General features: G+C 44.1%; 1 protein-coding gene across 3 annotated transcripts; it reads left to right on the top strand.

The window, feature by feature from the left end:
* The first annotated feature begins 349 nt into the window (after positions 1-349).
* On the top strand, positions 350-27,880 carry ERGIC2 (ERGIC and golgi 2). Of its 3 annotated transcripts, XM_073621690.1 has the most exons (15): positions 364-491; positions 1,026-1,180; positions 2,991-3,160; positions 4,766-4,874; positions 6,537-6,583; positions 6,665-6,735; positions 8,899-8,981; positions 9,359-9,460; positions 11,148-11,243; positions 14,228-14,283; positions 15,419-15,517; positions 16,680-16,777; positions 25,541-25,703; positions 26,323-26,402; positions 27,765-27,880. In XM_073621690.1, the coding sequence occupies exons 3-15, from the start codon at positions 3,055-3,057 to the stop codon at positions 27,831-27,833; spliced, it is 1,179 nt and encodes a 392-aa protein (XP_073477791.1). In that variant the 5' UTR covers positions 364-491; positions 1,026-1,180; positions 2,991-3,054; the 3' UTR covers positions 27,834-27,880. The 3 variants fall into 3 exon arrangements, with proteins under 3 accessions (XP_073477792.1, XP_073477790.1, XP_073477791.1); XM_073621691.1 differs by lacking the exon at positions 1,026-1,180 and having other exon boundaries at positions 350-491; positions 8,941-8,981; XM_073621689.1 differs by lacking the exon at positions 1,026-1,180 and having other exon boundaries at positions 350-491.

The following is a 27,880-nucleotide window of genomic DNA, read 5'->3' as shown; positions in this document are numbered from 1 at the left end:
ATTTTATATACATCTTTATAGATCAGACCAAAATGAGGGACAAATGAGAAGGAATGATGGACAGAGGGACATTGCTCCAAATCAGGGACAGACCCTCGAAATCAGGGACAGTTGGAAGCTATGTGTATTCTATCAAGAAAAAAAATGGTTTGCCCACATTAAACATGGCACCTGCTGAGAATCACGTGAAATGCCAGCTTTGCTTAGTCCCTGAAACTAGAGTTAGTTTTGGCAAGTTGGTGTCCTTGTTTCTGGGTAAATGATTTGCACTGCCGCCATTTTCTTGAAGACCGTTTTCCTGGTGTAATAGATGGGGAACGGCTCAGGAAAAATGTCTCTAGTAATGGGGATAGTAGGCGCCGGGCTCTGTCAGCAGGCTAGTGCTGACGAGGCCGGAAGTAACGACCAGGCATAGCTTCAAGGGATGTTCCTCGATCCAACTGCTAGCTTCTCTGTCACCTGAGGAGGGGGGAACACGGGAATATCACCAGGTGAGACACCAGCTATTTTTTGCCTTGTACCCAGTATGGATTATCCAGGACCCCCCCACCTGGAGGGGTAAAGACTGTCCCTGTAGTCAGCATTGACCCCCTGTGCAGTGCAGACCTCCCTCTCTGCAGAATAAAGTGGACCTGTGTGGGGTCCTTATCTCCAGGTGTGGATTACTATCGTCACTCCATACAGAGTCCCCCAAAATCTGATGGAGAAATAGCATCTGTGGTGTCCTGGTTGCCAAACTTGCCGCCCCTCCACCGCCATTGTAATATGAGAATACCAGACACCCCAACATTGGTGCTCTGTATTCATTACATCAATGATTTTTTTTTAATGCAAGCGCTGTAAGCTCCTAATTGTGACTTGGTGTCAGCCTCTTGCACTTTGTACAGTAGAGCCCAGACTGGGAGAGGCAGAAGCAGCACAAGGAGCCAATCAGTTGTGCTGCACTGCAAGGAGCATTGTGGTAGGAGGAGAAAATGGAGAGATGAGCTCACCAGTCTGCTGCTTCTTCTCCTTTTGTTGTCCAGTCACAGGCAGGAGGAGGGACAAGAATTGTAGGTGTTACTGAACTACAGCAGAGAAACAAATCAGGTCTCCCGCCCTGTCAAGACTGGGTTGTGCTATGTGGTAAAGCTGTGTAAATCTCAGGACTGCATGGACAGTGATACAGATTATTTGGCAGGTAAATCAGCTATCTTATGTACAATATCTTTGTGCTTCGTGATTGGCCTGGAGGTCTGCTTTAACCCTTTCACCGCCAGAGCCTTTTTTTGCACACGTTTACAAAAATCATTTTAGGCCCAAAGATTACATAAAACTCTCAAAACATTATTTTCTAAAAGTAGACACCCCATAGAATAAAATAGTGGTAGGTCCGCATTATATTCACGTAACGGTTTAGGAAAAGCAACATTTCAGTAAAAAAATGCACTAAAGTTAATTCTAGGACACAAAAATGCAATACATTTACTCCATTTTTTTTGTAAAATATAAATGATGAGGTTGCACTGAGTAATTAAATACCCAACATGTCAAGCCTTAAAATTGCGTGCACCCGTGAAATGGCCACAAACTTTTGGTGCCCTATATTTTCCATAGGCAATGTTTTTTAAAAAGCTGTACAGGTCATGAGGTTAGAGTTAAAGCAATTATTGAAGGCAAGTTTAAAAAAAAAAAAATAAATAAACATGTTCTACTTGCCTGCTCTGTGTAATGTTTTTGTACAAAGTAGCCCTGATCCTCCTCTTCTCCGGTCCCCAGCCATCGCTCCTGCAGAGTGCCCCCTTAGCAAGCAGCTTGCTATGGGGGCACCCAAGCCACTGCTCTGTGTGTCCATTTACACACGGAGCTACAGCTCTCTCTTTCTCTCCCCTTATTGGCTCACTGGCTGTGATTGACTGCAGCGGGAGCCAGTGAGGAGGCAGAGATTCTATAGCTAGCCCAGGCTTTTGTGCAGATCGCTTGATCGCGACTGGGCTCAGGTAAGTATTGGGGGAGCTGCACAGAGCAGGTTTTTTACCTTCATGCATAGAATGCATGGAGGTAAAAACCTTGTGCCTTTAGAACCACTTTAATAAAGGGCCTACAATTATTGCTGTCACTCCGACATGCACAGCAATATGTAGGGCAATCAACGTATTGGTGCCCCCAACACATGCATTTACATTTGTCTGTGCATGTATGGGAGGTCCAAACATGTTTTGGTGGGGGGGAAGGAGTATATTTGCATATAAATGCTTTGGTGAAACTTACATTTTTTACAAAAACCTTTTTCTTCACTAAAAAAAAAATGTTCTTATGACATAGGGGACAAAAAGGTGGCGGCCAGACAGTCAGCCATGGGCTTGTCCCATTTACACATTAACAATAGCTGCAGCCACCCCCCTACTGCCACCTCGATACAACATGTAGCAGTTAAAGGAGTAACATTGGTTTTCCCCACAAGCCTTTACAGTAGCTGTCTTGTCAGATGTCTGTAATTCCTGTATGGTGACTGCAGCCCTGCACAGCTCCTCCTGTCTGTGTTCACGCATCACTTCTTACATCCTGTTTGCCTGTGCTGGAGGTAATAAGATCGAATTTCCAGAGACATTTACCAGAGACATCCAAGACTCAGAAAATGGATGTTGGAAGTCCTGCCAGACTGTGTATGGTCTTTCCACCACCCATTAATCTCCCCATGACTCTGATTTCAGTTTGAGTGAGGACATCTTCTCTATTAAAGGATCAGTTTAATTCAGATGATGGACAATGCAACCAGAGAAGTTGAAACGCACCAAGGCAGGTGGGGGACACCCAAATCTCCCAGGTGGACAGGGGCAGATCTAGGAGTATATTTTATAAAGATCTCACTGTTGGAGCATCAAAGACATAAGAATCCAGGGGCCGACTCAGATTATAAGGCCCCACCTACCCCCCCCCCCCAAAAAAAAAAAATCTCTTTTGGGTGGAATAACCCTTTAACAAGTACTGTTGTTACATTTTGTGTACAGATCTCTCCTGTGACGGTCATCACTGGTTGGTCGCTGTTGGTTCCAGGGGAAGGAGGTCAGAAACATGAGGCGCCTGAGCCGCAAGAAGACGCTGAGTCTGGTCAAAGAGCTTGATGCTTTTCCCAAGGTCCCTGAGAGCTATGTAGAGACGTCAGCGAGTCGGGGAACCGGTGAGTCACATGTTATGTGCTGTACTCCCTAAACAGAACATTCAAAGCTAAAGTTTAGTATGTCCCTTTTTTTGGGGGGAGGGGGGGTACAGTACTAAACACATTAGATATGTGTAATGATGTGTATCCTATTACCTGCTTCTGGTAAAAATCTTCCTTCAATGCCTCTTCACAGCCACTGGATACTGCCCTGAGCGGCTGCCTTTCAGTGCTGGAAAGATTAACATTAGCGGTTGCTACTGAGCAAAGTTGTGCATCGTGTTCTGTAAATGCGCGGAGGAGATCCTGTATTTTAGTGGCTCCTCCTCCATTTACAGAAAGTGATGCATTGTGGGAGAGTAGTAATACAAGTTCTTGGAATGGCGGAGGGGGGGCGGGCGAGCAGCTCAGCTTTTTTCTACAGCAGCCACTGCTGTTATCCATCACAGCACTAAAAGATATCCACTTAGGGCAGTATACGGCCCTGCAGGGAAGGTTGTTACCAGAAACAGCTGCCTGCAGGTAATGGGATACATACAGTTACACATACCTAGTGTGTATAGTGCTGTATCCCCCACCACCCAATATAAAATAAAATAAAGTATGTGTGTATATGTATGTATGCATTTGAGTGAGTATTTGTTCTTGCCCAAATGATACCGAAACCGATACTTTGCAGGGCAATCTGTGTCACTGCAAAATGAATGGGCGCAAATTGCACTGCAAAGAATCGCATGCAATTTGAACAGGAAGGCAGTGCTATACCTGTCTGAATCGCATTCGATTTCCCCCCACCGCGTGTGTGTGTGTGTCTGTGCGCGCGCGTGTGTCTGTGCGTGCATGTGTGCGCGTGTGTGTGTGTGTGTGCGTGTGTAGAAAGGGATTAATTTGCAATCTACTGGACAGTGTAAAAAATGTTATCACTCAGTGCATATTTGGTAGCAAATCGGGGCCGCTGGATGAGATGCTGTCTGTGCCCCCAAGCTGACATCACTTTCACCCTATACCCACGGGGTCCTGGAGCTTCTCTTTCAGCCCTGTAAGCTCCTCCAGCAGCCCTGATTTGCTACCATCTGTGGACCGGGACACCTATGTAGATTATTTTGCATGTGGCCAGATATGTACTCTGAATTCTAACATTTTTTTTTTTTTAAACTGCCCACTAGATGGCGCTTTAATCCAATTTAGATAGAAATTGCGCTACAATCCTGTTCAAATTGCATGCAATTCTTTGCAGTGCGATTTGCGCCAAAAATTTTTTGTATTAATGAAAATTGCACCGCAAAGTATCGATACTCGGTATCGGCGAGTACTTGACCGAAAGTATCGGTACTCGCCGATAAAAAACGGTGTCCGTGCATCTTTTCGACAGATTACTGCAGGTGTAGGTAGCCTCGGCACTCTAGCTGTGGTGAAACTACAAATCCGTCATGCCTCTGTCGTGTCTGTACCTGTCTTGCAGTGCTACATGGGACTTGTAGTTCTACTACAACTAGAGTGCCAAGATTGCCGACCCCTGACCTACTGTGTCATCTTCATTCAGCAGATAGAAAGCTGCTCCATTAATAGATCATTGTTTTGCAGGTCCCTTGTCTGACTCTGTGTCTCTTGTGTCTCCCATCCCAGTGTCTCTCCTGGCCTTCACTTTCATGGGCATCCTGACAGTGCTGGAGTTCCTCGTGTATCGAGAGACCTGGATGAGATACGACTATGAAGTGGACAAAGACTTCACCAGGTAATAGAAATCTCTGCACATCAAAAAGCACAGGTTTAGAGCCGGTTCACACTGCCCACACACTAAACCTCAGCTGTTTAGTGTATGGGCAGCTCTCCATTCTGGCTGCAGTGAGCCGGTGATAGATGGTGGCGTGAAGTACGTTTTGTCACATCACACAGATTTTTTTTTTTTTTTTTTTTTTTTTGTAGGACCTTTTTTGTGAAGTTCACAAAATTACACTTCATTCATGTCACCGAACAGTAGCACGGTGCATTGTGCTGCTGTACAGTGATTGTGGTGCCTTCCTGTGCTCTGTTGAAATGCAGTATGTTTACTCTTTCCATAGCTCATGGCAATGCAGTTCCGGGTTACATGTTAATGTGAATAGGACACATAGAAAACAATTGTTTACTGTGTTTTCTAGTGGTGACTGGTGTTCTTCTTCCAGTGTGAAAACAACAATCACCTCACATGTGTGAACAGACACTCAGTATTCCAGTTTAAACGAGGTGCAACTGATAAAAGCCAAAATGTGATGGGTGGCTGTGGGCTGCATGTATAGTTACTCTGTGAAACATGCATTTGTAATGGCGGACATACATGCAATGGTCAGTTGTAGAATGATTGCCAATTGATTTAGATTAAATGTTCAGAGTTTGTTTTATGCTGAAAACCAATCAATTATTTCAAATATCAGTCATCAAAATAGATACATTTTATTCATTAAGATTGACTTGTTGTCAATAGGGATGAATTTTTTCTCCACACTTAAACTGTTAAGTCCATAAAAAAACGCAGAATAATCAATCGGGATTGATCACTGTATTTCGTTTTGTACCAATTTAATAAAAGTGTATATCAGAGCAATATAAAAATCCTATGCAGTAAATCTCTGCAATGTGTACACATTTCTCTACAAGTACTTCCTTCCCCTCTAATGATATGTCTGTGAGGTCCCTCGCCATCGGTGGGGGGGGAGAGCTTCAAGAACGGAACATGTAGCATGTTCCACCCTAGAATGCGTGGAACGTGCAACATGTTCCCAAAGGTGAACTTGTTCACAGGAGCGGTAAAATGGGTTGGTCACACTTTTACCGCTCCCCCCCCCCCCCCCCCAAAAAAAAAAATTACCATCCCCTTTAGCTGCAGAGGCATCAACCTGGGGTGTACACATGCTGTGTTGCTTTGCAACTGCGGCAGGAAATATACACCATCTCTTTAGGAGGTGCCCCACAACCACGTGCACTGCATACAGTTGCGGATCGCTAGTGCAGGGTTCAGCGGGTTAAAGCAGACGGTGAGGAGAACGCAGATCACTCTTCAGAGACCAGCAATAGTGTGAACGAGCCCTAACAACATTGTTTGAAATATAATACAAGATGTATTGTTATTATTTTAGCAGGGTCATTCATTAGGTTTATGGACATGTAACTGCTTCTCCCTTCTTTCTGCAATAAAGGCCAGTCTTTGGGTAAAAATGTCACAGGGGGAGGTCTAAAGTTTGTCTGGAACAATAAAGCTATTCATGTTAGATTTAAGGTAGGATGCTGCCAGCATTTTTTAATCTTCTCTTTTTTTTTTAATTCTCTCGCATTCTTAATTTGTCTCAGTTTTTACGTTTTTCCACTGGCCTCATTTCCACGATGAGTGTTTTATACTTGTCTGTTTTTTTTCTTCCAGTAAACTCCGGCTGAATATTGACATCACAGTAGCAATGAGATGCCAGTGTAAGTTTTGTTCTGCAGCAGGTGGCACTGTTCTGTCTACTTTCTGGCTCTTCATAATATAGTATCTCTTGTATTCTCCAGATATCGGCGCTGATGTCCTGGATCTGGCTGAGACCATGGTGACATCGTCAGAAGGGCTGGTGTACGAGCCGGCAAGTGCAATGTTTTTTTTTTTTTGTTTTTTTTTTTTCTTTTCTTTTTTTGAAAACTATTGGGGTCATAGAATCTGTTTAGTTACAGAACAAGGAGCATTTTGGTATGAGTGTAGTTATCTACTATATGCTGAGATGTCCATTTTAGATGAATGTGCACTTTAAAGCAGCCTTTCTTAGAGGGTACACGGAGAACCAATTCATCAAGGGTTAGTGGGGAAAATGTCCCTTACATTGATGGTCAGAAGAAAGCCCTACAGTGGTGGTCAGAATGGCACCAGTAAAGATCATTGGTGTCGTGCCTTTGACTGGGACAAGAGGTGTTTGCCCTTTAACTGTATGGGCATAATAAAAGGGGAGGTCAATCAACCAACCACAGCTCAAGGAACCCCTAGCAAACCTCTGGATGAAGTCTAGGGTTTCACGGAACCCTGGTTGAGAATGAATGCTTTAAAGCAAACCTAGTGTAGAGTGACAGGTTCACTTTGATGGCCTCCACACACCAGCAGTTGCTCAACTTTATTCCACCCTCCAGTGAATCTTATGGACATTAGAATTCGAAGACTTTGAGAGGGAGGGCCAGCAATCATAGCCAATCAGGCTTTCCTGCATGCACAAGTGCTGGCAGGTAGCAAGCTGAGACGAGGAGAAGGATCATCTTATCAGTTTTCTGCTGCTCCTTCACTGTCCACAAGGCAGAGAGGTGAACATGCTACATCACTTAACAAAACCAGTGAAAAGTTAGGTCATCAATAGGGCTGTAGGAAAAGGGTGGATACCGCGCTAAGCCTAAAAAACAAACATAGCAGCAACTAATAAGTGGAATACATACACCTATAGAAAACGAAAAGGAAAAATAGCTGCGCTAAAGGTTATACAGTTTAGAGTGATAAACCAATGTGAATCGAATGAGTGATACGAATAAGTGAAATTCTGGATAATAAATAATTATGAATACCAGAAAAAATAATGAAAATACAATTGCAGGACACAATATTGTAAATGTTGTGACAATACAGTATAATCTTGCGACAATACAGTATAATCTTCCATCACCATTGAGTGCTGATCACTGTAAGAAATACGCACTTACCAGAGGCAAGCAAAGAAACAGCTTGCGGCTATACCCCCGACAAGGCCTTTATGTGGGGGATCAACAAAACAAAAACGAAGCTCCCATAGTGTATTACCGTAGTTAAATATATTGTAAAAAAGGTAAAGATTGCACTTACAGATAAAAGTAGATAAAAAAGCATGCGAGCACCCGTCCGCTCGGAATGTCTACCGCGATGATGAGGACGCGCTGACGTCATCGCGGTAGACCTTCCGAGCGGACGGCCGCTCGCAAGCCAGCCGGCTTTACATGCTTTTTTATCTACTTTTATCTGTAAGTGCAATCTTTACCTTTTTACAATAAATTTAACTACGGTAATACACTATGGGAGCTTCGTTTTTGTTTTCCCGGCCAATACTTGGTACCCACTTCCATACATCTTAGTGGGTGGCAGCTATACGGAGTCCCGGTGGAAGTTTGAGTGATCCATCCATGATCCCCCACATAAAGGCCTTGGCTGGGTTATAGCCGCAAGCTGTTTCTTTGCTTGCCTCTGGTAAGCGCTTATTTCTTACGGTGATCAGCACTCAATGGTGGTGGAAGATTATACTGTATTGTCGCAAGATTATACTGTATTGTCACAACATTTACAATATTGTGTCCTGCAATTGTATTTTCATTATTTTTACTGGTATTCATAATTATTTAATATTATCCGTAATTTCACTTATTCGATTCACAATGGTTTATCACTTTAAACTGTATAACCTTTAGCGCAGCTATTTTTCCTTTTCATCAATGGGGCTGTGTCTCATAAAATACATAATGTAGGCAGTATTTCTGCTCAGAGTTGACACTTTGTTTCGGGCTCACAGGACAATCAATCTGTTGTGCAAATTTTCAGTACAAGCATAGTCTACCAAAACTGATTGAAAACAATAGAATCTCTGTGTGACTAATTTTATCATGACCTTTTAGTTATTTAACATTGCTAGTGACTGTACTATCTAATCTCCTATGGAGAAGTATACAATCCTGTAAATTAATTATAATTCTCAATCTGAAACTATAAATGCATAAATGTGATCATTTTTTTTTCTCTCACAAAGACCAATAAAACTCAACCGCTCTTTGTAAACCTCATTTCCCAGGTGCTCTTTGACCTGACCCCTCAGCAGCGGCAGTGGCAAAGGTGAGATAGGAGCTGGAGGGGAAGAGTACTGGGGGGAATATGGAGATAACAGGAAGGGCTATAGTTGGATGTGTGTGTGTAGGGGATGTAGGGTATACAGGGGGTGGAAAATGAAGCGGGCTGCAAGGGGGAAAGTATAGGTAGGGGAGTGTAGGGAAGGGCTGCATGAAGAGAGAAGTATTGGGATATGGTATAGAGGGGACTGCAGGAGGGAAGTATGGGGGTGGAGAGTAAGGGGGGGAATTGCAGAAGTTTGGGTTGCTGTGGGAGTCGAGGATCTGTAAAAACTGCAGGATGTGTATGGGGAAGGACTAAGGAGGGATGTATGAGGGGCTGCTGAGTGATGTCTCATTAAGATACCCTGTCTGTGTGTGCAGGATGCTGCAGCAGATCCAGAACCGATTACAAGATGAAATCTCACTGCAAGATCTTCTCTTTAAAAGTGCTATGAAGAGCTCGGTCACCGCCCTTCCTCCCAGGTGAGAGAATCAATCATCAGAAAAAACTCATCCAAATTGGCATCCGAAACCCATCATTTCTAACCATTTAATCTTCGAGCAGATCTGTCAGGGAAGAACTATGTAGGTTGCCATTGTTGACGAAAAATGCTAGCTCCTGGCTATCATTCTGAACTATAGTCTATATAGCAGGGTTTCTCAACGGGGGTCCTGCAAGAGGTCCCCGGGGGTTCTGCTGCTGCAGGTGACCAAGCAGGATAAGGAAAGGTCGCAGTGTGTCTGTAAAGAGGGTGGTGGCTGAGCTGGCAGAAATGGAGGCATTGTAAAACCTGGAAGATCTTCAGAGGCCTAACTGTGCTTGTACCCAGTGAGAAAAGTGACACCCTCCTGTCCTCCAAGAGGCAGATGCAGCAGAGAAAGCTGCCAGGAAGTGGGGGAACACCGTACAGGGCAAGTGTCTGACCCTCCCCTACAGGGCTGTTGCACGACCTGGCATGTGTGCAACCCCCAACAGGACAGAGGTTTGACCCCCTACAGCTGCGTTTCTCAATCAGTGTTCTGCAGAACCCTAATGTTTTGCAAAAGATCCCCAAGGGGTTGCACAACTGGGGTGGCAGAGAAAAGTGAGGAGAGAAAGTGTATTCGGAAGGAAGATGGTGGCTGGGCTGGCTCAAACAGAAGTAGTTTAAAGCCCATAGGAAGTGCAGGGTAGGTGCGTGACCTTCTACATGGCAGGTAACTAACCCCCTGTAGGACAGTTGTCTGACCCCCTACATAGCAAATGTCTTAACTCCTAAAACACGGAATTTTAACTTCTGTTTCACCACTGGATATGGCAGAGCATGGTGAAGAGGGGAATGCGATGTAAAGCGTGGTTTCTTAATCACTGGAGGTGGCACGGTGAGGAGAGGCTGCAATATGTGGTAGAAACAGAAGCCTGGAGAAATGTGCAGGGTCCTAACTGTGCCCATACACTGTGAGAACAGTGATTTTTTTCCACCTACGGTAAGGTAGGTTTAAAGCCCAGAGGAAGTGAAGGGCAGGTGTCTGACCTACAGCAGGGAATCTCAACCAGGGTTCTGCTTCTGGAGGTGGCAGAGCAGAGTGAGAAGGGGATGCAATGGGTTTGATTTTCTAACACTGCAAAGTGCGAAATCTAATGCAGCTGTGCACAGTAACCAATCAGCTTCCAGTTTTTTTTTTTTTAAAGCTTAATTGAACAAGCTGAATATAGAAGCTGATTGGCTACCATGCATAGTTGCACCAGATGTTGCACTCTCCGGTTTTAATAAATCAAACTTAATGTGTCCAGGAGGAAGTTAGTGGCTTGGCTGGTGGAACTGGAGGTAGTGTAAAGCCCAGAAGTACAGGGCAGGTATACGACCCCTTACAGGGCAGGTGTCCACACCCCTACAACAGGGTATTTCAATCATTAAGTCAGGGTTCTGCTGCTGTAGTTGGCAGAGCAGCATGAAGAGGATGTAATGTGTTGCAGAAACAGAGGCAGTGTAAAAACATGGAGGAATGTGCAGGGTCCTGACTGGCAGGAAATGTACTAATGTACTGCTGACTGAAGAACAGTCTCCCTTCTAGCAGCAAGAAAAGGAGAAGCCAATTGGCCGGTGGGAGAGAACTGCACCATGTCTGGTTAGACCATTTATACGTGAGGCCAAACATCCAAACTAACCATTTTCACCTGTGATTGCAGGGAACACCCACCTACAGAGCCGCTGAGCGCCTGCCGGATCCATGGGCACCTGGAAATTAATAAAGTGGCTGGAAATTTCCACATCACTGTGGGCAAGTATGTCTATCTGTGTTGCATGTCACCAGAGGCCGAAAGGAAGTGATGGAGGGATTATTATTTTTGTTACTCAAAATGTGTATCAATGCCTGTCCTATATACAGCAATGATCCCGCTTGCCTAGTAGTACTGAGTAGACTAGGATTGGTTCCCAATGGATAAGATGGATGTGTATTTTCCTATTTCAGACTTTCATTTGCTGATGTCGCAAGAAAATGGAGTGCCCAAACAAGTTTATAAATATCTATCTTGTATCTTTTTTCAATTCCTTAACTTTAAAAAAATCTTTATTTCATAAATAAACATTGCTTATAGGTTGCTTCTGTGGCAGTCATTTGGCCTTTCTAAGAAATGTTACCACCATTTGCATGCTTTTTGGCAGGCAGCTTTTAATTCTGGAGAGTGCAAAATCTGGTACAGCTGTGTATGGTAGCCAAGCAGCGTCTAACTTCAGCTTGTTCAATCAAGCTTCGACAAAAAAACAAACTAGAAGGTTATTGGTTTCTATGCACAGCTGCACCAGATTTTGCACTCTCCAGTTTTAGTAAATCAACCGCTATATTTCCATTAAAGTATGCTATAAGTAAGTATGGTATTCTGCGTTTTGCACAGCAGAGTAGCTACTGGTCAGAGATGGATCATTGACTCAGTTAACCAGCATGTATTGCAATATATGCAAAGTTTTGCTAGACCTATCTGAGAGTCTATGGCAGTGTGCAGAGGGTTAATAGAGAATATTATTGGCATGTGGGTCAAAATTTAATCCTAAAATGCATTAAGGGAGCAGTCCCATGGATCTAGGGCTTCTGCTTTCCTATAGGTATTGCTCCAATGCACCAGTGAATTTTCACTACACGAATCTGGTGGCCTGAGAAACCAGTTGCTGAGTTGTGTGAATGTTTAGGTCAAGTACTCCAGGAATATTGCACAACCTAGCACCCCCTGCACAGCTGCAGCAGATAATTTAGCGCTGCAATTACCAGTAAGGCCGGGTTCACACTGGTACGACAAACGCTCCAACATTAGGAGCTCACGTCGCATGATATGTGAAAATCAATGTTTCCCTATGGGAGCCATCCTAACTGGTCTGACACAAGTCGGTTCGACTTTGAAGATGCTCCCTGCACTACTTTGGTCCGACTTTGATCCTACTTCAGCCCATTGAATATCACTGAAGTCGGATCGTCATCTTGACTGATCCGACTTTGGCATGCGACTTGTGTTCTGATCTTGAAGGGGAACTCCATGTCAAGTTAAAAAAAAAAAAAACGGCATGGGTTCCCCCTCCAAGAGCATACCAGGCCCTTCGGTCTGGTATGGATTTTAAGGGGGAACCCCCACGCCAAAAAAAACGACATGGGGGTCCCACCCAAAATCCATACCAGACCCTTGTCCGAGCACACAGCCTGGCAGGTCAGGAAAGGGGGCAGGGACGAGCGAGCACCCCCCCGCTCCTGAACTGTACCAGGCCACATGCCCTAAACATGGGGGGGTGCTTTGGGGCAGGAGGGGAGGCTTATCGGAATCTGGTAGCCCCCTTTAAGAAGGGGGGGCGCCCACCCTATGTGAATGAGTATGGAGTACATTGTACGCCTACCCATTCACCTAAAAAAAAAATGTCAAAAATAAAGCACATTACACATGTTTTTAAAGTAATTTATTAAGGCAGCTCTCTTCTGATCTCTTCTCCCCCCTCTGGCTTTTCTGCCTCCTCCACTGACGTCTTCTGCCTCTGCGGGTTCTTCTCCCCTCTCCACTCTCCTCTATTGTCTTCTAGCCCTCCCTGGTTCTTCTCCCTCTGTCTGCCATCTTCTGCCTCTGCTGGGTCTTCTTCGCTATCTTCTTGCTCTTTTGCTGGGTCTTCTCTGCTGTCTTCTTCCGATGTTTACTGGACGCTCTCTACCGCTCTAATGCTGGGTGTGTGTTTGCCACTACTTATATTGGCATGGAGCGGGGTCACCGGGTGATGTCATCCGGAAGGCCCTGCCCCTTTTGACGGCACTGCCCAGGGCATGATGGGGTGGTGACGTCATAAGGGGTGGAGCCTCTGGTGACCCCACCCCATGCCAATATAAGTAGTGGCACACCGCGCACCCAGCATTAGAGCAGGAGAGAGTGTCGAGTCAACATTGGAAGAAGAACAGAGGGAGAAGAACCAGAGAGGGCTAGAAGACCCAGAGAGGGGAGAAGAAAATCAGAAGAGACGATGGAGCTGCCTTAATAAATTACTTTACTTTAGAAACCAGTGTAATGTGTTTTATTTTTGACATTTTTTTTTTTTTTTTTTTTTGGTGAATGAGTACAATGTACCCCCTACTCATTCACCATAGGGTGGGGGGCCGAAATCTGGGGGGCCCCTTGTTAAAGGGAGCTTCCAGATTCCGATAAGCCCCCCACCCGCAGACCCCAACGGCCAAGGTTGACGGGAAGAGGCCCTTGTCCTCATCCACATGGGGACAAGGTGCTTTGGTGTGGGGGTGGCCCTGTTCATTGAAGTCGGACTTCAAGACGTAGGGCAAAGTCGGATCCAAAGTGGTACGACTGTTGTGTCGTATAAGTGTGAATCCGGCCTAAATGCAGTATACTTCCTGATGAGTTTAGCACAGCTGCAGTGTTTTCTGGTTAGCATTACTAATTCATAGAATGATATTTAATTTTTTGCCCTTTGACTTTGTGTCAATGTAAACATGCAGTCCATATACCGATTTCCTGGGAACGTCCTGTGTGTTCTGTTTCAATGTTTTTTATTAATTGTTTTGGTGAAACAATAAAGAACAGTCGGTAGAACAGTGAACAACCTTCGCTTGTTCCAAGTGTCAGATAAACAGATAAACAAAAGAACAAACAAACGCACAAATGTTGGGCTTAATGCAGACAAGTGAAGACCCAACACGGTCTGTCCTGTGTGTTCTAATCTGTTGTCAGTGCTTGGCCAGTTCTTTTTGGAATACCTCATCACTTACTTTTTTTTTATCTCTCTGCAGAGCAATCCCACATCCTAGGGGCCATGCCCACCTGGCAGCTCTTGTGAGCCATGACAGTAAGTATGATCTCTTATTCCCTTGGTTCTCTTATGCCCCGTACACACGATCGGACATTGATCGGACATTCCGACAACAAAATCCATGGATTTTTTCGGACGGATGTTGGCTCAAACTTGTCTTGCATACACACGGTCACACAAAGTTGTCGGAAAATCCGATAGTTCTGAACGCGGTGACGTAAAATATGTACGTCAGGTCTATAAACGGGGCAGTAGCCAATAGCTTTCGTCTCTTAATTTATTCTGAGCATGCGTGGCACTTTGTGCGTCGGATTTGTGTACACACGATCGGAATTTCCAACAACGGATTTTGTTGTCGGGAAAATTTTATAGCCTGCTCTCAAACTTTGTGTGTCGGAAATTCCGATGGAAAATGTGTGATGGAGCCCACACACGGTCGGATTTTCTAACAACAAGGTCCTATCACACATTTTCCGTCGGAAAATCCGACTGTGTGTACAGGACATTAGTGTTTATTTAAAATTTGCGAATAACAACCAAACTGGTGAACAGACCTCCAAGCCCTACACCTTTTCAAGGTTAGCCAAAAAATGAAAAATCCGAAGCCCATAGTAGAAAGCTTCAAGACACCACTACTGTCTAAATATCTGCTTTCATAGGGCATCAACAGAGTTTTAAAAAAAAAAAAAATGTACCTGATTCTTATGCAGCTATCGTTTTAACAGACAAAATTTATTACAAAAATAGGAAATTATAAATCCTCATGCTTCCTGAACAGCATTGCTGATTGGAGTATTGTAAAGGGGATATATTGGACTGCTGGAGACCCATATTTCTGTGCACTGTGTCAGAACAGAGGTCCAAATCGAAATATCTGGGGTGCCATTTCTGGTCTCTTGAAAATATTGGTTATCTGGCTGCTTCTGGCTTCTATACTTCTGAGGCGTAAGCCTGGAACTCAAATTCAGTAACAGAAATTCATAGAGAATTTTAAATTCCTTATTTCTATTCTTGCTGGCTCAAAATATTGACTATTAAAGCCAAAATATGACAACCAGTCAACGGGGGGTCAATTATTGTGGTCAACATCGGTCTCTTAATTTTTCTGACAGGTACACTTTTAATGTGAAAATTAGATTTGCTGATTGCTTGTGTCCCTTCCCTAATTTAGGCTACAACTTCTCTCATCGTATTGACCACATGTCCTTTGGCGAACTCATGCCGGGAATTATAAACCCCCTGGATGGTACGGAAAAAATTGCAGAAGAAAGTAAGTGGATCTTTCCTTTTAATAAAGAATATTTTGTCATCTGCTGTACCACAAAAAAACTTTTTTCACTCTTTGAGCAATAAAATAAGCATGCAACAATTCCTGAATATAAACTGTATTTAAAGAAACACCCACAGCAATGTATCTGGCTTCCTTCTTTTTCCAACACCAGCAATCCTCTTCGGACAGAATGACGGTCATTCTGCCCATTTCCTGTGAGGTCAGCCCACGTCTACCCCAGGGCTCACTTCATCAGGATGCGCTCAGAGTGCTCCAGGACTGAGCTGCACTCACGGGTCATTACGTGAGTGACGCTCAGTCCTGAGAGACTTGGTGTCTGTTGTCAGGACCAGGCACTGCATTACCTAATAAAGGCCACTAGATGGTGCAGACGCACATCTAAACAGAACACTCCTGCGTAGGAGATTAAAATGGGAAGTTGTATCCTAAGGCCCATATCACACTTGCGAATCTTGCAAAACTCACCAGTGAAGGCCACACTAAACAGGGCGGAGAAACTATCCACTTGTTACTATAATATCAGTCCTTAAATTCAGCATACTGTCCCTTGTTAGAAAGAAAGTCCTTTCTCTGCCCTCTCTCTAGTGATCCTGATGCTGTTTAGCTGTCACTAGCTGTAAAATCGATAGTGTAACATGGGTATTTGGATTACTAGCATGCAGTGGTGAGCAGCTGGAATCATATGATCATATGTTTTTTTTCACTGGCACCTATGAAAGGTGACAGAAAGGACTAATACCAGAGCTGACCCTACCACCCAAACAAGAGTAACCTTCAGTAGTAAGGGGAACTACTGAAGGTAGCCTTAAAGCCTCACCACCAGCCATGGGTGCCAAGGCTTTAGGGGAACCATCCTCGCTCCAGGTACACGCACTGAATGTGACTGGTGGTGCAGCCTTTTTCACTTTTGCTTTGTGTATTTGGAAGGAGGACATGTCCCCTGTAGCCTTGGCACCCCTGGCTGGAGGCGTGGCTTTAAGTAAGGGAGTATGGTTAAGCTCCTCCTGGAGTGAAATGTGTTAATTGAAAATGGGCAATTTGGCAGTGGTGCAACTTCTTTTCACTTTACTTCAGTAGTCTACCCTGCACTGGAGAAAATATGGCTGCTATTGGAATTCCTATATATTTTTGGTTTTTGCAGGTAATCAAATGTACCAATATTTCATCACCATCGTCCCAACCAAACTGCACACCCGCAAAGTTTACGGAGACACCCACCAGTTCTCGGTGACAGAAAGGGTGAGTCTGCAAATTAAATGGTTGTTCAGTTAGGATTTTAATGCAGTAGAATCAAAGAATTAGAAGTAAAAAGTTTACATGTCCACCATTCAGATTGCACTTCCCTTATTTCTGTAGTAAAAAGGTGCCAAAGTATAAAAAAAGAAGAAAATATGCATCTCTGCAATTGTTTATAAATAGACATAGAATGGGGGCGTGTCTGGATGAGCAAGGTGGAGGACGTGTTTTGGCTGAGCTCTTCCAAGCTACAGAGAATCTGCTGCCATCCAAGCTCTAACTCTCTCCTGAGAGCCTGCTTTATACTATATCAGCCCCTGGAACCACCCTGCTTAACACCCGGAGTGTTATTTTTGTGGCTCTTGCTATTTTCAATACCCCGGGCCTATAGATTGCTCCTGGCAGAGACTCCCGCCGCCATCTTGGGGCCTACGGCCCGTTCGGAGCCTCTAGCCTGCCGCCCCAGTGAGCCGGGAGCCGAGCGGACGCTCATCCTCGGCGAGTGGCTGTCAACCTGTCGGGGGAACGGCGAGGGGGGACACCCGAGGTCTGCCTGTAAGCCCGATTCCTCTGCTCCGCTGCACTACGGCCTGGCGCTACCCCGCGGCCTGCTATATACCTGGAGCCTCTGACCTACACTATCTTAAAGAGCTGGACACCGGCCTGGGATGGATCTGCCCTGCCTGACCCCTGGGACACAGTGAGTAACAGCTTCCCCTCCCCACCTACGATCCGCTCTGAGCCTACATCTCGCACTGAAAAAGGCGCTCGCCCGACCGGATACAATCACTAGGAAAGTCTGCGGCTTCGGCCTATTCCTGGAGGTCGGCGGCCATCTTGGTGCTCCAAGTACTCCCATAACCATTTTTCTCCACTACCTTTCTCATTGAAACTTTTCTACAGCACTCACTTTTCAGCAAGTTCCTCTCTCATCTGACACATTACCTTTACAGCCTCTATTTTTGCTTAATTACAATAATTTTAATAATTTTACTTGCTCTTCTGCTGTCACTAGAGTACACTTTCTGTTACCTGTGCTCCACCTAAATGGGAACCCCTCCAGGTGCTGACAACATTTTGATGAATATGTGACACTGCTCAGATGTGAGGGGGGGTGCCCCTTGCAGCTATCGGCCATATAGCTCCAATTATGCCCGCCAAAACACCTAAGCTTCGCTCTGCTCCTGTTAAACGTTCAAGCAAGAGATCACTCTCTATTCCAGTCTCCACAGGTTCTATTCAGCAATACCTAGCCAACGCACGCGGTGACCAAGACAGGGCCTCGAGAATAAGCGCCTCTCCATCATCCCACGCTGCTTCTGTGAGGGAGAGCTCTCCAGCTTCTTCCTGCTGCTCGGATCTTATGGATGATCCCGGATCCCCCGTAGGCTCTGAAATGTCAGCACTTATGAGCGGCCTCAAAAAAGAACTTGCAGGTATGTTTCACAGTTTGGAGAAATCCATCAAAAAAGAAATAACTGCTGTTCGATCTGATATGTCACATCTCCTGGTCAGGGTGGAGGAAACGGAGCAGCGACAGGACACGCAGGCACTAGCCATTAAAGAACTGCAGGACACTGTTACCCAGCTGGCTTTTGCTCACCGTACATCCTTATATAAGCTCGAAGACCTCGAAAATCGTAACCGCAGAAACAATATCCGAGTTAGAGGGTTGCCGGAAGCCACTAGGGATACTGATCTTGAACCTTCTATAAGAGGCATTTTTAATACCATCCTGGGTAACCCTGTCACTGCACCATTACGCTTCGACCGTGTGCATCGGGCCTTACGACCCCGTAACGCTAACTCGGACCAGCCCAGAGATGTCATCTGCCGCCTACATTATTTTGAAGATAAAAATGCCATTATGATAAAGATGCGAGGCTTACCTAACATTGACTTTGACGGTGCCACCATCAGTATCTATCCAGATCTTTCTAAAGATACTCTGGACCGCCGCAGAGCATTAAAACCGCTACTGGATAACTTACGATCTGATGGGATTACATACAGATGGGGTTTTCCTGCCTGCCTGATTGCTACAAAAAATGGTCGTTCCCATACATTGAGATTTCCTGAGGAACTTCCAACTTTTTTGCAGGACCTACATCTCTCACCCATGGAACTTCCAGGCTGGCAGGATTCGATTCCAAAATTCTCATGTCCCATGGACTCTGTCTGGAAAAAGACCCCCTCAAAGAGGAGTCGCGCTTCTCTCCCAGGCTCTGCACAAACACAAGGCTAAAACATTTATTTTTTCACCCATATTATTGTTAATAATGTAAATCATTTTTTTCTTACAAAAAGGCTCTTTCGGCTGAGTCCGGACCCGGCCGCTGTGTTTGCATGTGCATATAGAATTTTTCTTTACTCTTTTCTGTACTTGTGCATGCGGAGCCGGGGCGGACTCATCGGTAAACTGACCAATATTTGTTTTTCTCTATTATTATGTTGATTGTTGCATGTTTCCAATTGGTCTACATTTGCGATTCCTTGTAGGTTGCTTATTGTTTTTATTGATCCTGGTTCCACTTACATGGGTTTTCATATTTCCGACTGGAATTCATTGTTCTCTTGTTAATGGCGGGTTGTTAATATGTTTTTCTTCTACAGGCCGTGTGCTGTCGGGGCACACTCCCCTCCCCACCTCCCCCCCATAGCGTAACACCACCCCCCACCTCCTCCTGGGGATGGCGAGCGTGAATGGCCCCGAAGATATCCTATCTAATCCTTGTTTAAGGATTGGGATGGCCTTTCGCTCTCTCTCTCCCCAATGGGACCACTGCAGTTTTCTGCGTGATATTTTTTCATTTCCCACAAGTTCTTTGACTTACATGTATAATTATTGTATATGTTTATCTTCTCCTTCTTCCTCTCATCTCTTTCTTTCCTACTATTCCTCTCTCTCTTCTCCCCCCCCCCTCTTCCCCCTCTCTGCTGGTATGCTTGGCAAGACAAACTGAAAATATTCATTCTCTTTTTAAATGGCTAAGGTAAAGATTGTATCCTACAATGTTAGGGGTCTTAATGTTGCTGCTAAACGACATCAATTATATCGTGAACTTAAACAAGCTACATGTTCCATTGCCTTTCTTCAAGAAACGCACTTAACCCACACAACACCTGTTAAACTTACCTCACCTAACTTTCCGCGGTGGTACTATAGCCTGTCAGACACCAATAAGTCCAAAGGTGTAGCTATTGGTTTCTGCAGTGGTTTGTCTTTCAGGCTATCTGACATGCTTGCGGATGACTACAGTCGCTTCCTTTTTCTCAAGGGATTCATTGGAAATGTCCAATGCACGCTTGCAAATATCTATTGCCCGAACCATGACCAACCTGCCTTCCTTTCCCAAATACTGACTAAATTGTCACACTTTGCCACAGGACTTACTATTCTAGCGGGGGATTTAAACATGCCGTTAGACCCCATTATTGATACATCACAAAGCCGTTCTAATATCTCTTTCAAAAGACTGAAATTTGTGAAAAAACGGCTTCTTGATCATCAATTGATGGATGTTTGGCGCCTTCTTCATCCTAAGGAGAAGGATTTCTCACACTACTCCTCAACACACCAATCATACTCTAGAATAGACAATATATTCTTAGACCATTTCCATCTCCCCTTTTTACACTCTGCCCACATTGGTCTCACATCAATTTCAGACCATGCACCTGTGTCGATGACATTGACCATGCCCTCCCTACCCCGACGTACCACCAACTGGAGGCTTAACGATTCCCTTCTCACTAATGAAGCAGAGGTCTCTATGCTAGCCTCCCACTTATCGCAATATTTTAGGGAAAACAAATCCTCTGACACCTCCCCCTCGGTCGTTTGGGAAGCTCATAAGGCTACCATTAGAGGTCGGCTCATTGAGCTTGGTGCACGGATAAAAAGAGAGCATGGTCAACAAATTAACCAGGTTCTACAACAGATAGAGGCTCTAGACAAGCAACATAAACTTTCTTTACATAATGAACACCTTAAATCCCTCACACTTAAACGTGAGGAATTGAAGTCCCTCCTTAATCTAGACACCAAGAGAAGATTCCAGCGTCTGTCGCAAAAATTTTACGAATGGGGGAACAAACCAAGTAGAATGCTGGCTAGATCACTAAAGACTAAACTGTCGCAATCATTCATCCCCAAGATTAAGCAACCCCAGATATTGCTAAAGCATTTAGAGACTACTACGCGGACCTATATAATGTCAAAAATGACTTATCCTCTCTCCCTTGTAAGGAGAGACGAAACCGTATGCTATCCTACTTGAGAGAGGCAAATCTTCCCAAATTGCCCATATCTGTCCTTAAAGAATTAGAAGAAACTTTTCGGTTTGAGGAATTCCAGACAGCATTGAAGTCCTCCCCCTCTGGTAAAGCCCCTGGACCTGACGGACTCACGATTTTATATTATAAAACATTTAGTGACATCCTGCTCCCTCGACTCTCTGAATATGCAAACTCAATCTCCCACTCTTCAGGTTTACGCCCAGAATCACTTTTGACTCATATCACAGTCATCCCTAAACCAGACAAGGACCCTACACTCTGTAATAGTTTTAGACCTATATCGTTAATAAACATTGACATTAAATTATTTGCCAAAGTTATGGCAAACCGCTTACTTCCCCTTATACCAAATTGGATTTCGGCGGATCAATCAGGTTTTATACCCGCTAGAGAAGCAAAAGATAATTCCCTTCGTGCAATTTCTCTGATTCAATACGTTCGGCGGTGCTCCCAGCCCACCCTACTCCTCTCCACTGATGCAGAAAAAGCTTTCGATAGGGTGGACTGGGAGTACCTTAAGCTGACCTTACGCCATTTGGGGGTGGGTCCTAAAATGTTTCACCGTATTTCTTCTCTTTATGCTAACCCTTCGGCTCAAGTCAGGATTAACGGAACGTTGAGCGACCCCTTTGTCCTACATAACGGAACCAGGCAGGGCTGTCCCCTCTCCCCTCTTCTATTTGCTATCACTCTAGAACCTTTTCTCGCCACAATTAGGAACAATACTAACATCAAAGGCATACAAATAGGCAACAGATCCCATAAATACGCGGCATATGCAGACGATGTACTATTTTTTATCCAACAACCTCGGATCTCGATTCCGAATCTGATGTCTGCATTCTCCACGTTTCAATCAATTTCTAACTTCAAAATAAATTTATCTAAATCCGAAATTTTAAACATTAACATCCCCAAGGCCGAGACTCTCTTCCTCAAACCCCTTTTTCCTTTTCGATGGGAATCAAACTGTTTGAAATACCTAGGTATTTATCTCACCTCTAATCTTCAATCCATTTTCCGATATAATTACATCCCCATGCTAAATAAAATCAGAACCGACCTACGAAAATGGTCTAACCTGTCACATACTTGGTTAGGGAAGGTTAATATAATTAAAATGAACATACTACCACGCATCCTTTTCCTTTTTCAAATGCTACCACTAGGTGTCCCGGTGGGTTTTTTTACTACTTTACAGTCCCTGGTCTCCCGCTTTATCTGGAAGGATAGACACCCTAGAATATCCAGGGAGTTATTGTCCCGCTCCAAATGCTCAGGTGGTCTGGCACTTCCTAATTTTAAAGCCTATTTCCAAGCAGCTGTACTGGCCAGACTAGCTGAATGGAAATATGCCCTTGGCAGGAAGCTATGGGTACAAATCGAATATCACCTGAGTGGAGTGGACCTTTCAATGGCTCCCTGGATACCCCGCTCCCACAGGAACCTTGCCCACACCACCTCGGCCCTTACCATTTCCTCTTTGGATATATGGGACGCACTACACAAAAAACATTCCTGGAATTATGACTCCCCTTTGCTACCTCTTCTCAATCACACATACTTTCTACCAGGCCTTTTGGATCCAGGTTTTAAAACATGGAGGTCAGAGGAACCCCTCCTATTACATCACGTTCTAAATGGCAGAACACTTAAACCCTTATCTTCATTCCTCACCCCTAAACCAGCCACGTTCCTAGATAAATGGAGATACCACCAATTACAACACTTCTTAAGCTCCCTTTCTACTCCACTTAGGGGCATCAGCGATTTAAACGATATAGAAGTAATATTCTTTCCAAAAGACCCCCCTCTACATAGCATCTCTATATTCTATAAAGCTCTTATTACACTTCAAAACCCAGACCCCCCTTCCTACCTGACTAAATGGGAAATTGACCTTGGTCTCTCCCTGACTGACAACCAAAAAGATAGGATCCTCCAACTTGCTCACACCTCGTCCATAGCCTCAAGAATGACAGAGGTCAACTATAAACTGCTCACTAGGTGGCATTACACCTCAGTTCGCCTACACCAAATGTTCCCCACCAGTTCCCCATTGTGCTGGAGGAACTGTGGGAACAAAGCTACTCACGCACACATATGGTGGTTCTGCCCATTGATTGAACCGTATTGGGAGAATATTCGCACTCTAATTGCTCAGATAGCTGATGTTCAAATACCAAATGATCCATGGGCTATTCTTTTTCATGTCACAAAAACTCCCATAAAGGCGTACAAACACTCAATCATTCCTCATCTACTAAACACTGCCAAAGCCTTAATCCCCACATTGTGGGGCCAACCAATTACTCCCTCTATGAAGGCCTGGCTACAAATGATTGACAATGTATACCTTATGGAGAGTATCACCCACAATATTAGAGGGACCTCCCAGAAACATTCTTTAACCTGGGAATCCTGGAAAAAATTTCAGACTACTGCCACATATACGGACCTCCTGCTCTAACCCCTCAACCCTAACACTCTAGCATAGCCATTAAACACCCATTCATGACAATCTTCCCCTCTGCTCAATACATGGTCTAGTATGCCAGCAATTTCCTACCCTCTCCCCTTCCCACCTTCAACTCTTTCTTTTCTATTCTCTCCTTCTCTACCACTATCTTGTCTCGATGTATACTTATGTTAAACTAAAGCAATATTTTTTATTTAAATTCCATTTAATGTATAGTGCTCACTTAGCTCACACTTCTTTATCCAAATCAGCTGTATAGCTGACTCATTGTAACTTCCTGGACGCACCTGATAAAACTAACTAAGTAGTGAATTCTACGAGTACTATAACCTATGCTGTTAAAATAATGGAAGATTTGTGTTATAATTGTATACATGATATATTTTCTTTAATAAAAACTTATTAAACAAAAAAAAAATAGACATAGAATACCATGTTTCAAAAATTTTTATTTGGTTTAACCTATGTGGCTTATTGATAGGACTGCATCTTCTTGTTGTATAAGCTTTGCTGCATGCTCCAAAGTTTGAGGGCAGCTGTAATGGGCTTGATGGGGTGGAACCAGGGAACTCCCTGACTGCATATTCACAGGCCCTGATACAGGGCCGCTTAGAAGGTACCATAATGATTTGGGGAGCAGGGTATCTGATCACCCAAGTTTTAATGCAGCATGAAAATTGGACATTGGTCCCCTCTGGGACAGTTTTAAGGAAACCTTTCCTGAATTTATCAAGGAATTTGCCATATAGGCGTTCACTGTCAAAAAGCATGTGTATAAGGCCGTCTTACAAGCTGGTTTAGCAGACCAAGCTTTTAACTACAAAAGAAGACATCCTAGAGACTAATACATTCTCTAGAGTAGGCATCACTAAATGGCGGAGCGTGGTCCGGACTCAGACCGAGTGACAGTCTAGTTCGGACCGCAAGCCGCGCCCAGCAGCCTGAGTGGACTCCTCTCCTCCCGCTGCTGCAGCCATTAAGAATCACTTCCCTGTAGAGGACGGGAGGAATGGCAGTGTGGATTGAGTGGGGGAGGGGACCCGTCTCCTCCCACAACTGTTTAAAGGGGGTCAACTGTCGTTGGAAACTGTCTGGAGGTGGAAGGGAGTTCAAAAAGTGTCGGAGCTGTAAGGCACTCCAGAAGTCTAGATGATAGCGGCTGCTCGCTGAAGTCAATGCTGATAATGAGGGCCAATGTGTGGATCCCAGAAAATGCGAGCCTTGGTAACATTGCGAGTCTAAAAGTGCATGAAATGAACCCCCGTGCAGTCCAGGAGAGAAGCGAGGATTCTCCACAATAGGGTAAAGGGGGGGAGTGGACAGATAATGAGGTAGTAGAGCATATCCAGGAGCAGATACTCAATGTGGGTCCCAGGGTCGGATGCGTTTTTAAGGTTGGGAGAAAGGTCTGCAAAGCACCAGGCCGCACAACGCAATGGGACTGTGCTTTGGGATTGATCGATCTGTGGCCATAGTTCAAGTTCAACATGTCTACACCAGTCAATAAGTCTCCCCATATGGGCTGCTTGGTAATATTTATGTACATCAGGTACCGCCGTGCCACCATGGTATTTAGGCAAAGTCGAGAGTCATCGTTGTAGCCTAGGTCTTTTGTGGGCCCAAATAAAATGAACTAGCAGGGCGTTCATTTGTTTGAGAATTTCGAGGGTATACAAATTGGCAATGCTTGAAAGGGACATGAAAATTTGGGTAAGATTGACATTTTAATGATGATGTTGCATCTTCTGAACCAGGAAAAAAGGCCCTGATGCCATTTGCAAAGCAAGGTCTGCTAAAGCGAAGGGAGTCCCTGGTGGGGTGAAATTAATTTATTTGCTTGGAGTTGTTGAAGGGTAAAACATAAAAGGAAGAATCTAATTGGTCATCATGGATAGCAGAATTACCTTTCCTCCATTTTATTTGGTAACATATGTTGTGCACACTAATTACAGACTCTCTGATACTCTGTAGTCTGTCTTCCCCTACAGGAGCGTGTGATCAATCATGCTACAGGTAGCCACGGCGTTTCTGGTATATTCATGAAGTATGACATCAGTTCCCTGATGGTGACAGTCACAGAAGACCACATGCCACTGTGGAAGTTCCTTGTGCAACTCTGCGGCATCATTGGCGGCATATTCACCACCACAGGCAAGTTTTGAGGTTGCATTTTGAAAATGTTATTTATAGTCTAATTTCCAGAGAGACACAAAAAAGACACAAATTAATGCAGTGCTGTATGAAGTAATCATTTTTTAATGTATTTCGTTAATGCAAACAGTGTGACTACCTGAATCTAAGTATCAGTCTCTCACAGTCCCTTTACAGGAAGGCGAAACAACACAAGGAGCCAATCAGGTTTTGCAGTTCAAGGGGCAGATAGAGGGAGAGCGCAGGGTGACAGACATGAGCTCATCTGTGTGCTGCTTCTATTAACTGTGCAGTCAGAGGGTGGGGCAGGAACCTGTGGGTGTTAACTGCAGCGGATAAAAATCAGGTGGGTACCTGGCAAGAGAAAGTAGAAGCAGCAGAATAGAGGCTATTTTTGTCACTCTGCTCTTTAATTCCTATCAGCATGCTACTTGCACTGCTGCACACCTGATTGGCTCCTTGTCCTACTTCTCTCGTTCCCAGTCTGAGCTTGTCTGTATATGGATTGTGGAAGGCTGATACCAAGTGCTCACACATGGCATAATAGAAAAAAATGTGGGTGGAGTTGCATTATTATTGTCACTCTCTCTCACTCACTAATGCTTCTCCTTGGTTGCAGGTATGATCCACGGGTTGGCCGAGTTCTTTGTGGACCTTGTATGCTGCCGTTTTAGGCTGGGAGCTTATCGACCCATTGAAGTGAGTTCAGACCTTATGACCCCACATGAAAAATAGATTCTCCAGCCTTTGATGTTAGAGCAAAGCTACTTGCTGCTAAAATATCTAAGATAGACTGTGATGAGGTCACATCTTTTGATTTTGATTTCTGTTGGCATATTTTAAAGATGGGTGTTTTTTTGGCACATTTGTTTACTTGTGCAAATCTGTATTTTTTTCTAAAAAGCAGAGGCCCTAGAAAATAAATTGATGGGTGTTGCAATTTTTTATGTTGCATATTATTTGCGCATCAGCTTTTCAAATGCAGTTTTTTGGGGTTTTTTTTGGAAAGAATACACTTTTGATTTTTTTTGCAAAAAAAAAAAATGCATAACCCAATTTTTTGGTAAAATCTAAAAGATGATGTAACGCTGAAATTAATAGATACCAAACCTGTCACGCTTTAAAATTGTGCACACCAGTGCAACTGCAACAAAAATGTAAACTTTACTATCCCTAGGTGACGCTTTACAGGTTACCACTTTAGATTTACACAGGAGGTCTGGTGCTTGAATTACTGCTCTCAATCTGACATTCACGGTGATACCTCACATGTGTGGGACTATTGCTGTTTGAGTGCATGCAGGACTGACGCGTGCAAGCTCGAGGCTCCTTCAGAAAAGTTTAAGTCAGCAGCTACCAATACTGTAAATACCAATACTGTCTTCATCCCAGACGATTTTTTTTTTTTTCAATTGGCTCTCTGGTGCTGCTGCCGCTATTTCTTGTAAGGGAAACCAGCCGTTTGCCTATCAACAAGACCTTTCATTTGTCATGGTAGGTTCTCTTTAAAATGTATATCAAAAATCTATTTTTAAGTGTTTGCAACATGTCTCACTAGGTAGAGATTATGTAAGTAAATAATTGTAAATTTTTGGAAAAGTTTTTTTACCTGGAAATCCTTCCAGTAACGGCACTTCCAGTTGCAGGCTGACAACGCTAAGCCATTGCCTCTTGAATAGCAGCAGTATTGTCAGCCTGCTGTGTACACTCTTTCCCATATGGCCCTGGAGAAGGAGAGGTCATAGTGGCCTCTGTCTTACAAACAGAAAATGAAAGACGGTGAGCCATAGAAAGCAATGAATAGGAACCTGATTATTTAGTGGCTGCAGCACTATTTGAAAAAAGCACTCCGTATTGATGCATGGTAAGATATGCAAGGCAGTGGAATACCGTTGTTAGCCTGTAACAGGAAGTGCTATTACTGGCAGGATCTGCAGCTGACATTTAGAAAACATTGATATCCTGAAGCCCAGACCTGCTTTCTGTCTTTTCCCTTTAACAAAAATTAAACTTAATTGTTTTTTTTTTTTTTTTTGTTTTTGTTTTTTTTCTCTTTGCTAGGAGAACCACGAACACAACATTTCCTCCAACCACTGCTCAGAGATTTTGCAGCCAGACCCTCCTCTGTAAATGATCAGGACTTTTGTTATAATAAACATATCTGGTGTTTTTATATA

This window comes from Aquarana catesbeiana, linkage group LG03 (assembly GCF_042186555.1).
Source record: "Aquarana catesbeiana isolate 2022-GZ linkage group LG03, ASM4218655v1, whole genome shotgun sequence".
Lineage (NCBI taxonomy): Eukaryota > Metazoa > Chordata > Amphibia > Anura > Ranidae > Aquarana > Aquarana catesbeiana.
Note: the sequence above shows the minus strand (reverse complement) of the source record. Positions and strands in the feature narration are given on the sequence as shown.

Coding starts and splice junctions, on each gene's coding strand:
- ERGIC2 (XM_073621689.1), top strand. CDS start 3,055: ATGAGGCGCCTGAGCCGCAAGAAGACGCTGAGTCTGGTCAAAGAGCTT. Junction 6,584..6,664: donor AGTAGCAATGAGATGCCAGT/GTAAGTTTTGTT, acceptor TGTATTCTCCAG/ATATCGGCGCTGATGTCCTG. Junction 25,704..26,322: donor CGGCATATTCACCACCACAG/GCAAGTTTTGAG, acceptor CCTTGGTTGCAG/GTATGATCCACGGGTTGGCC.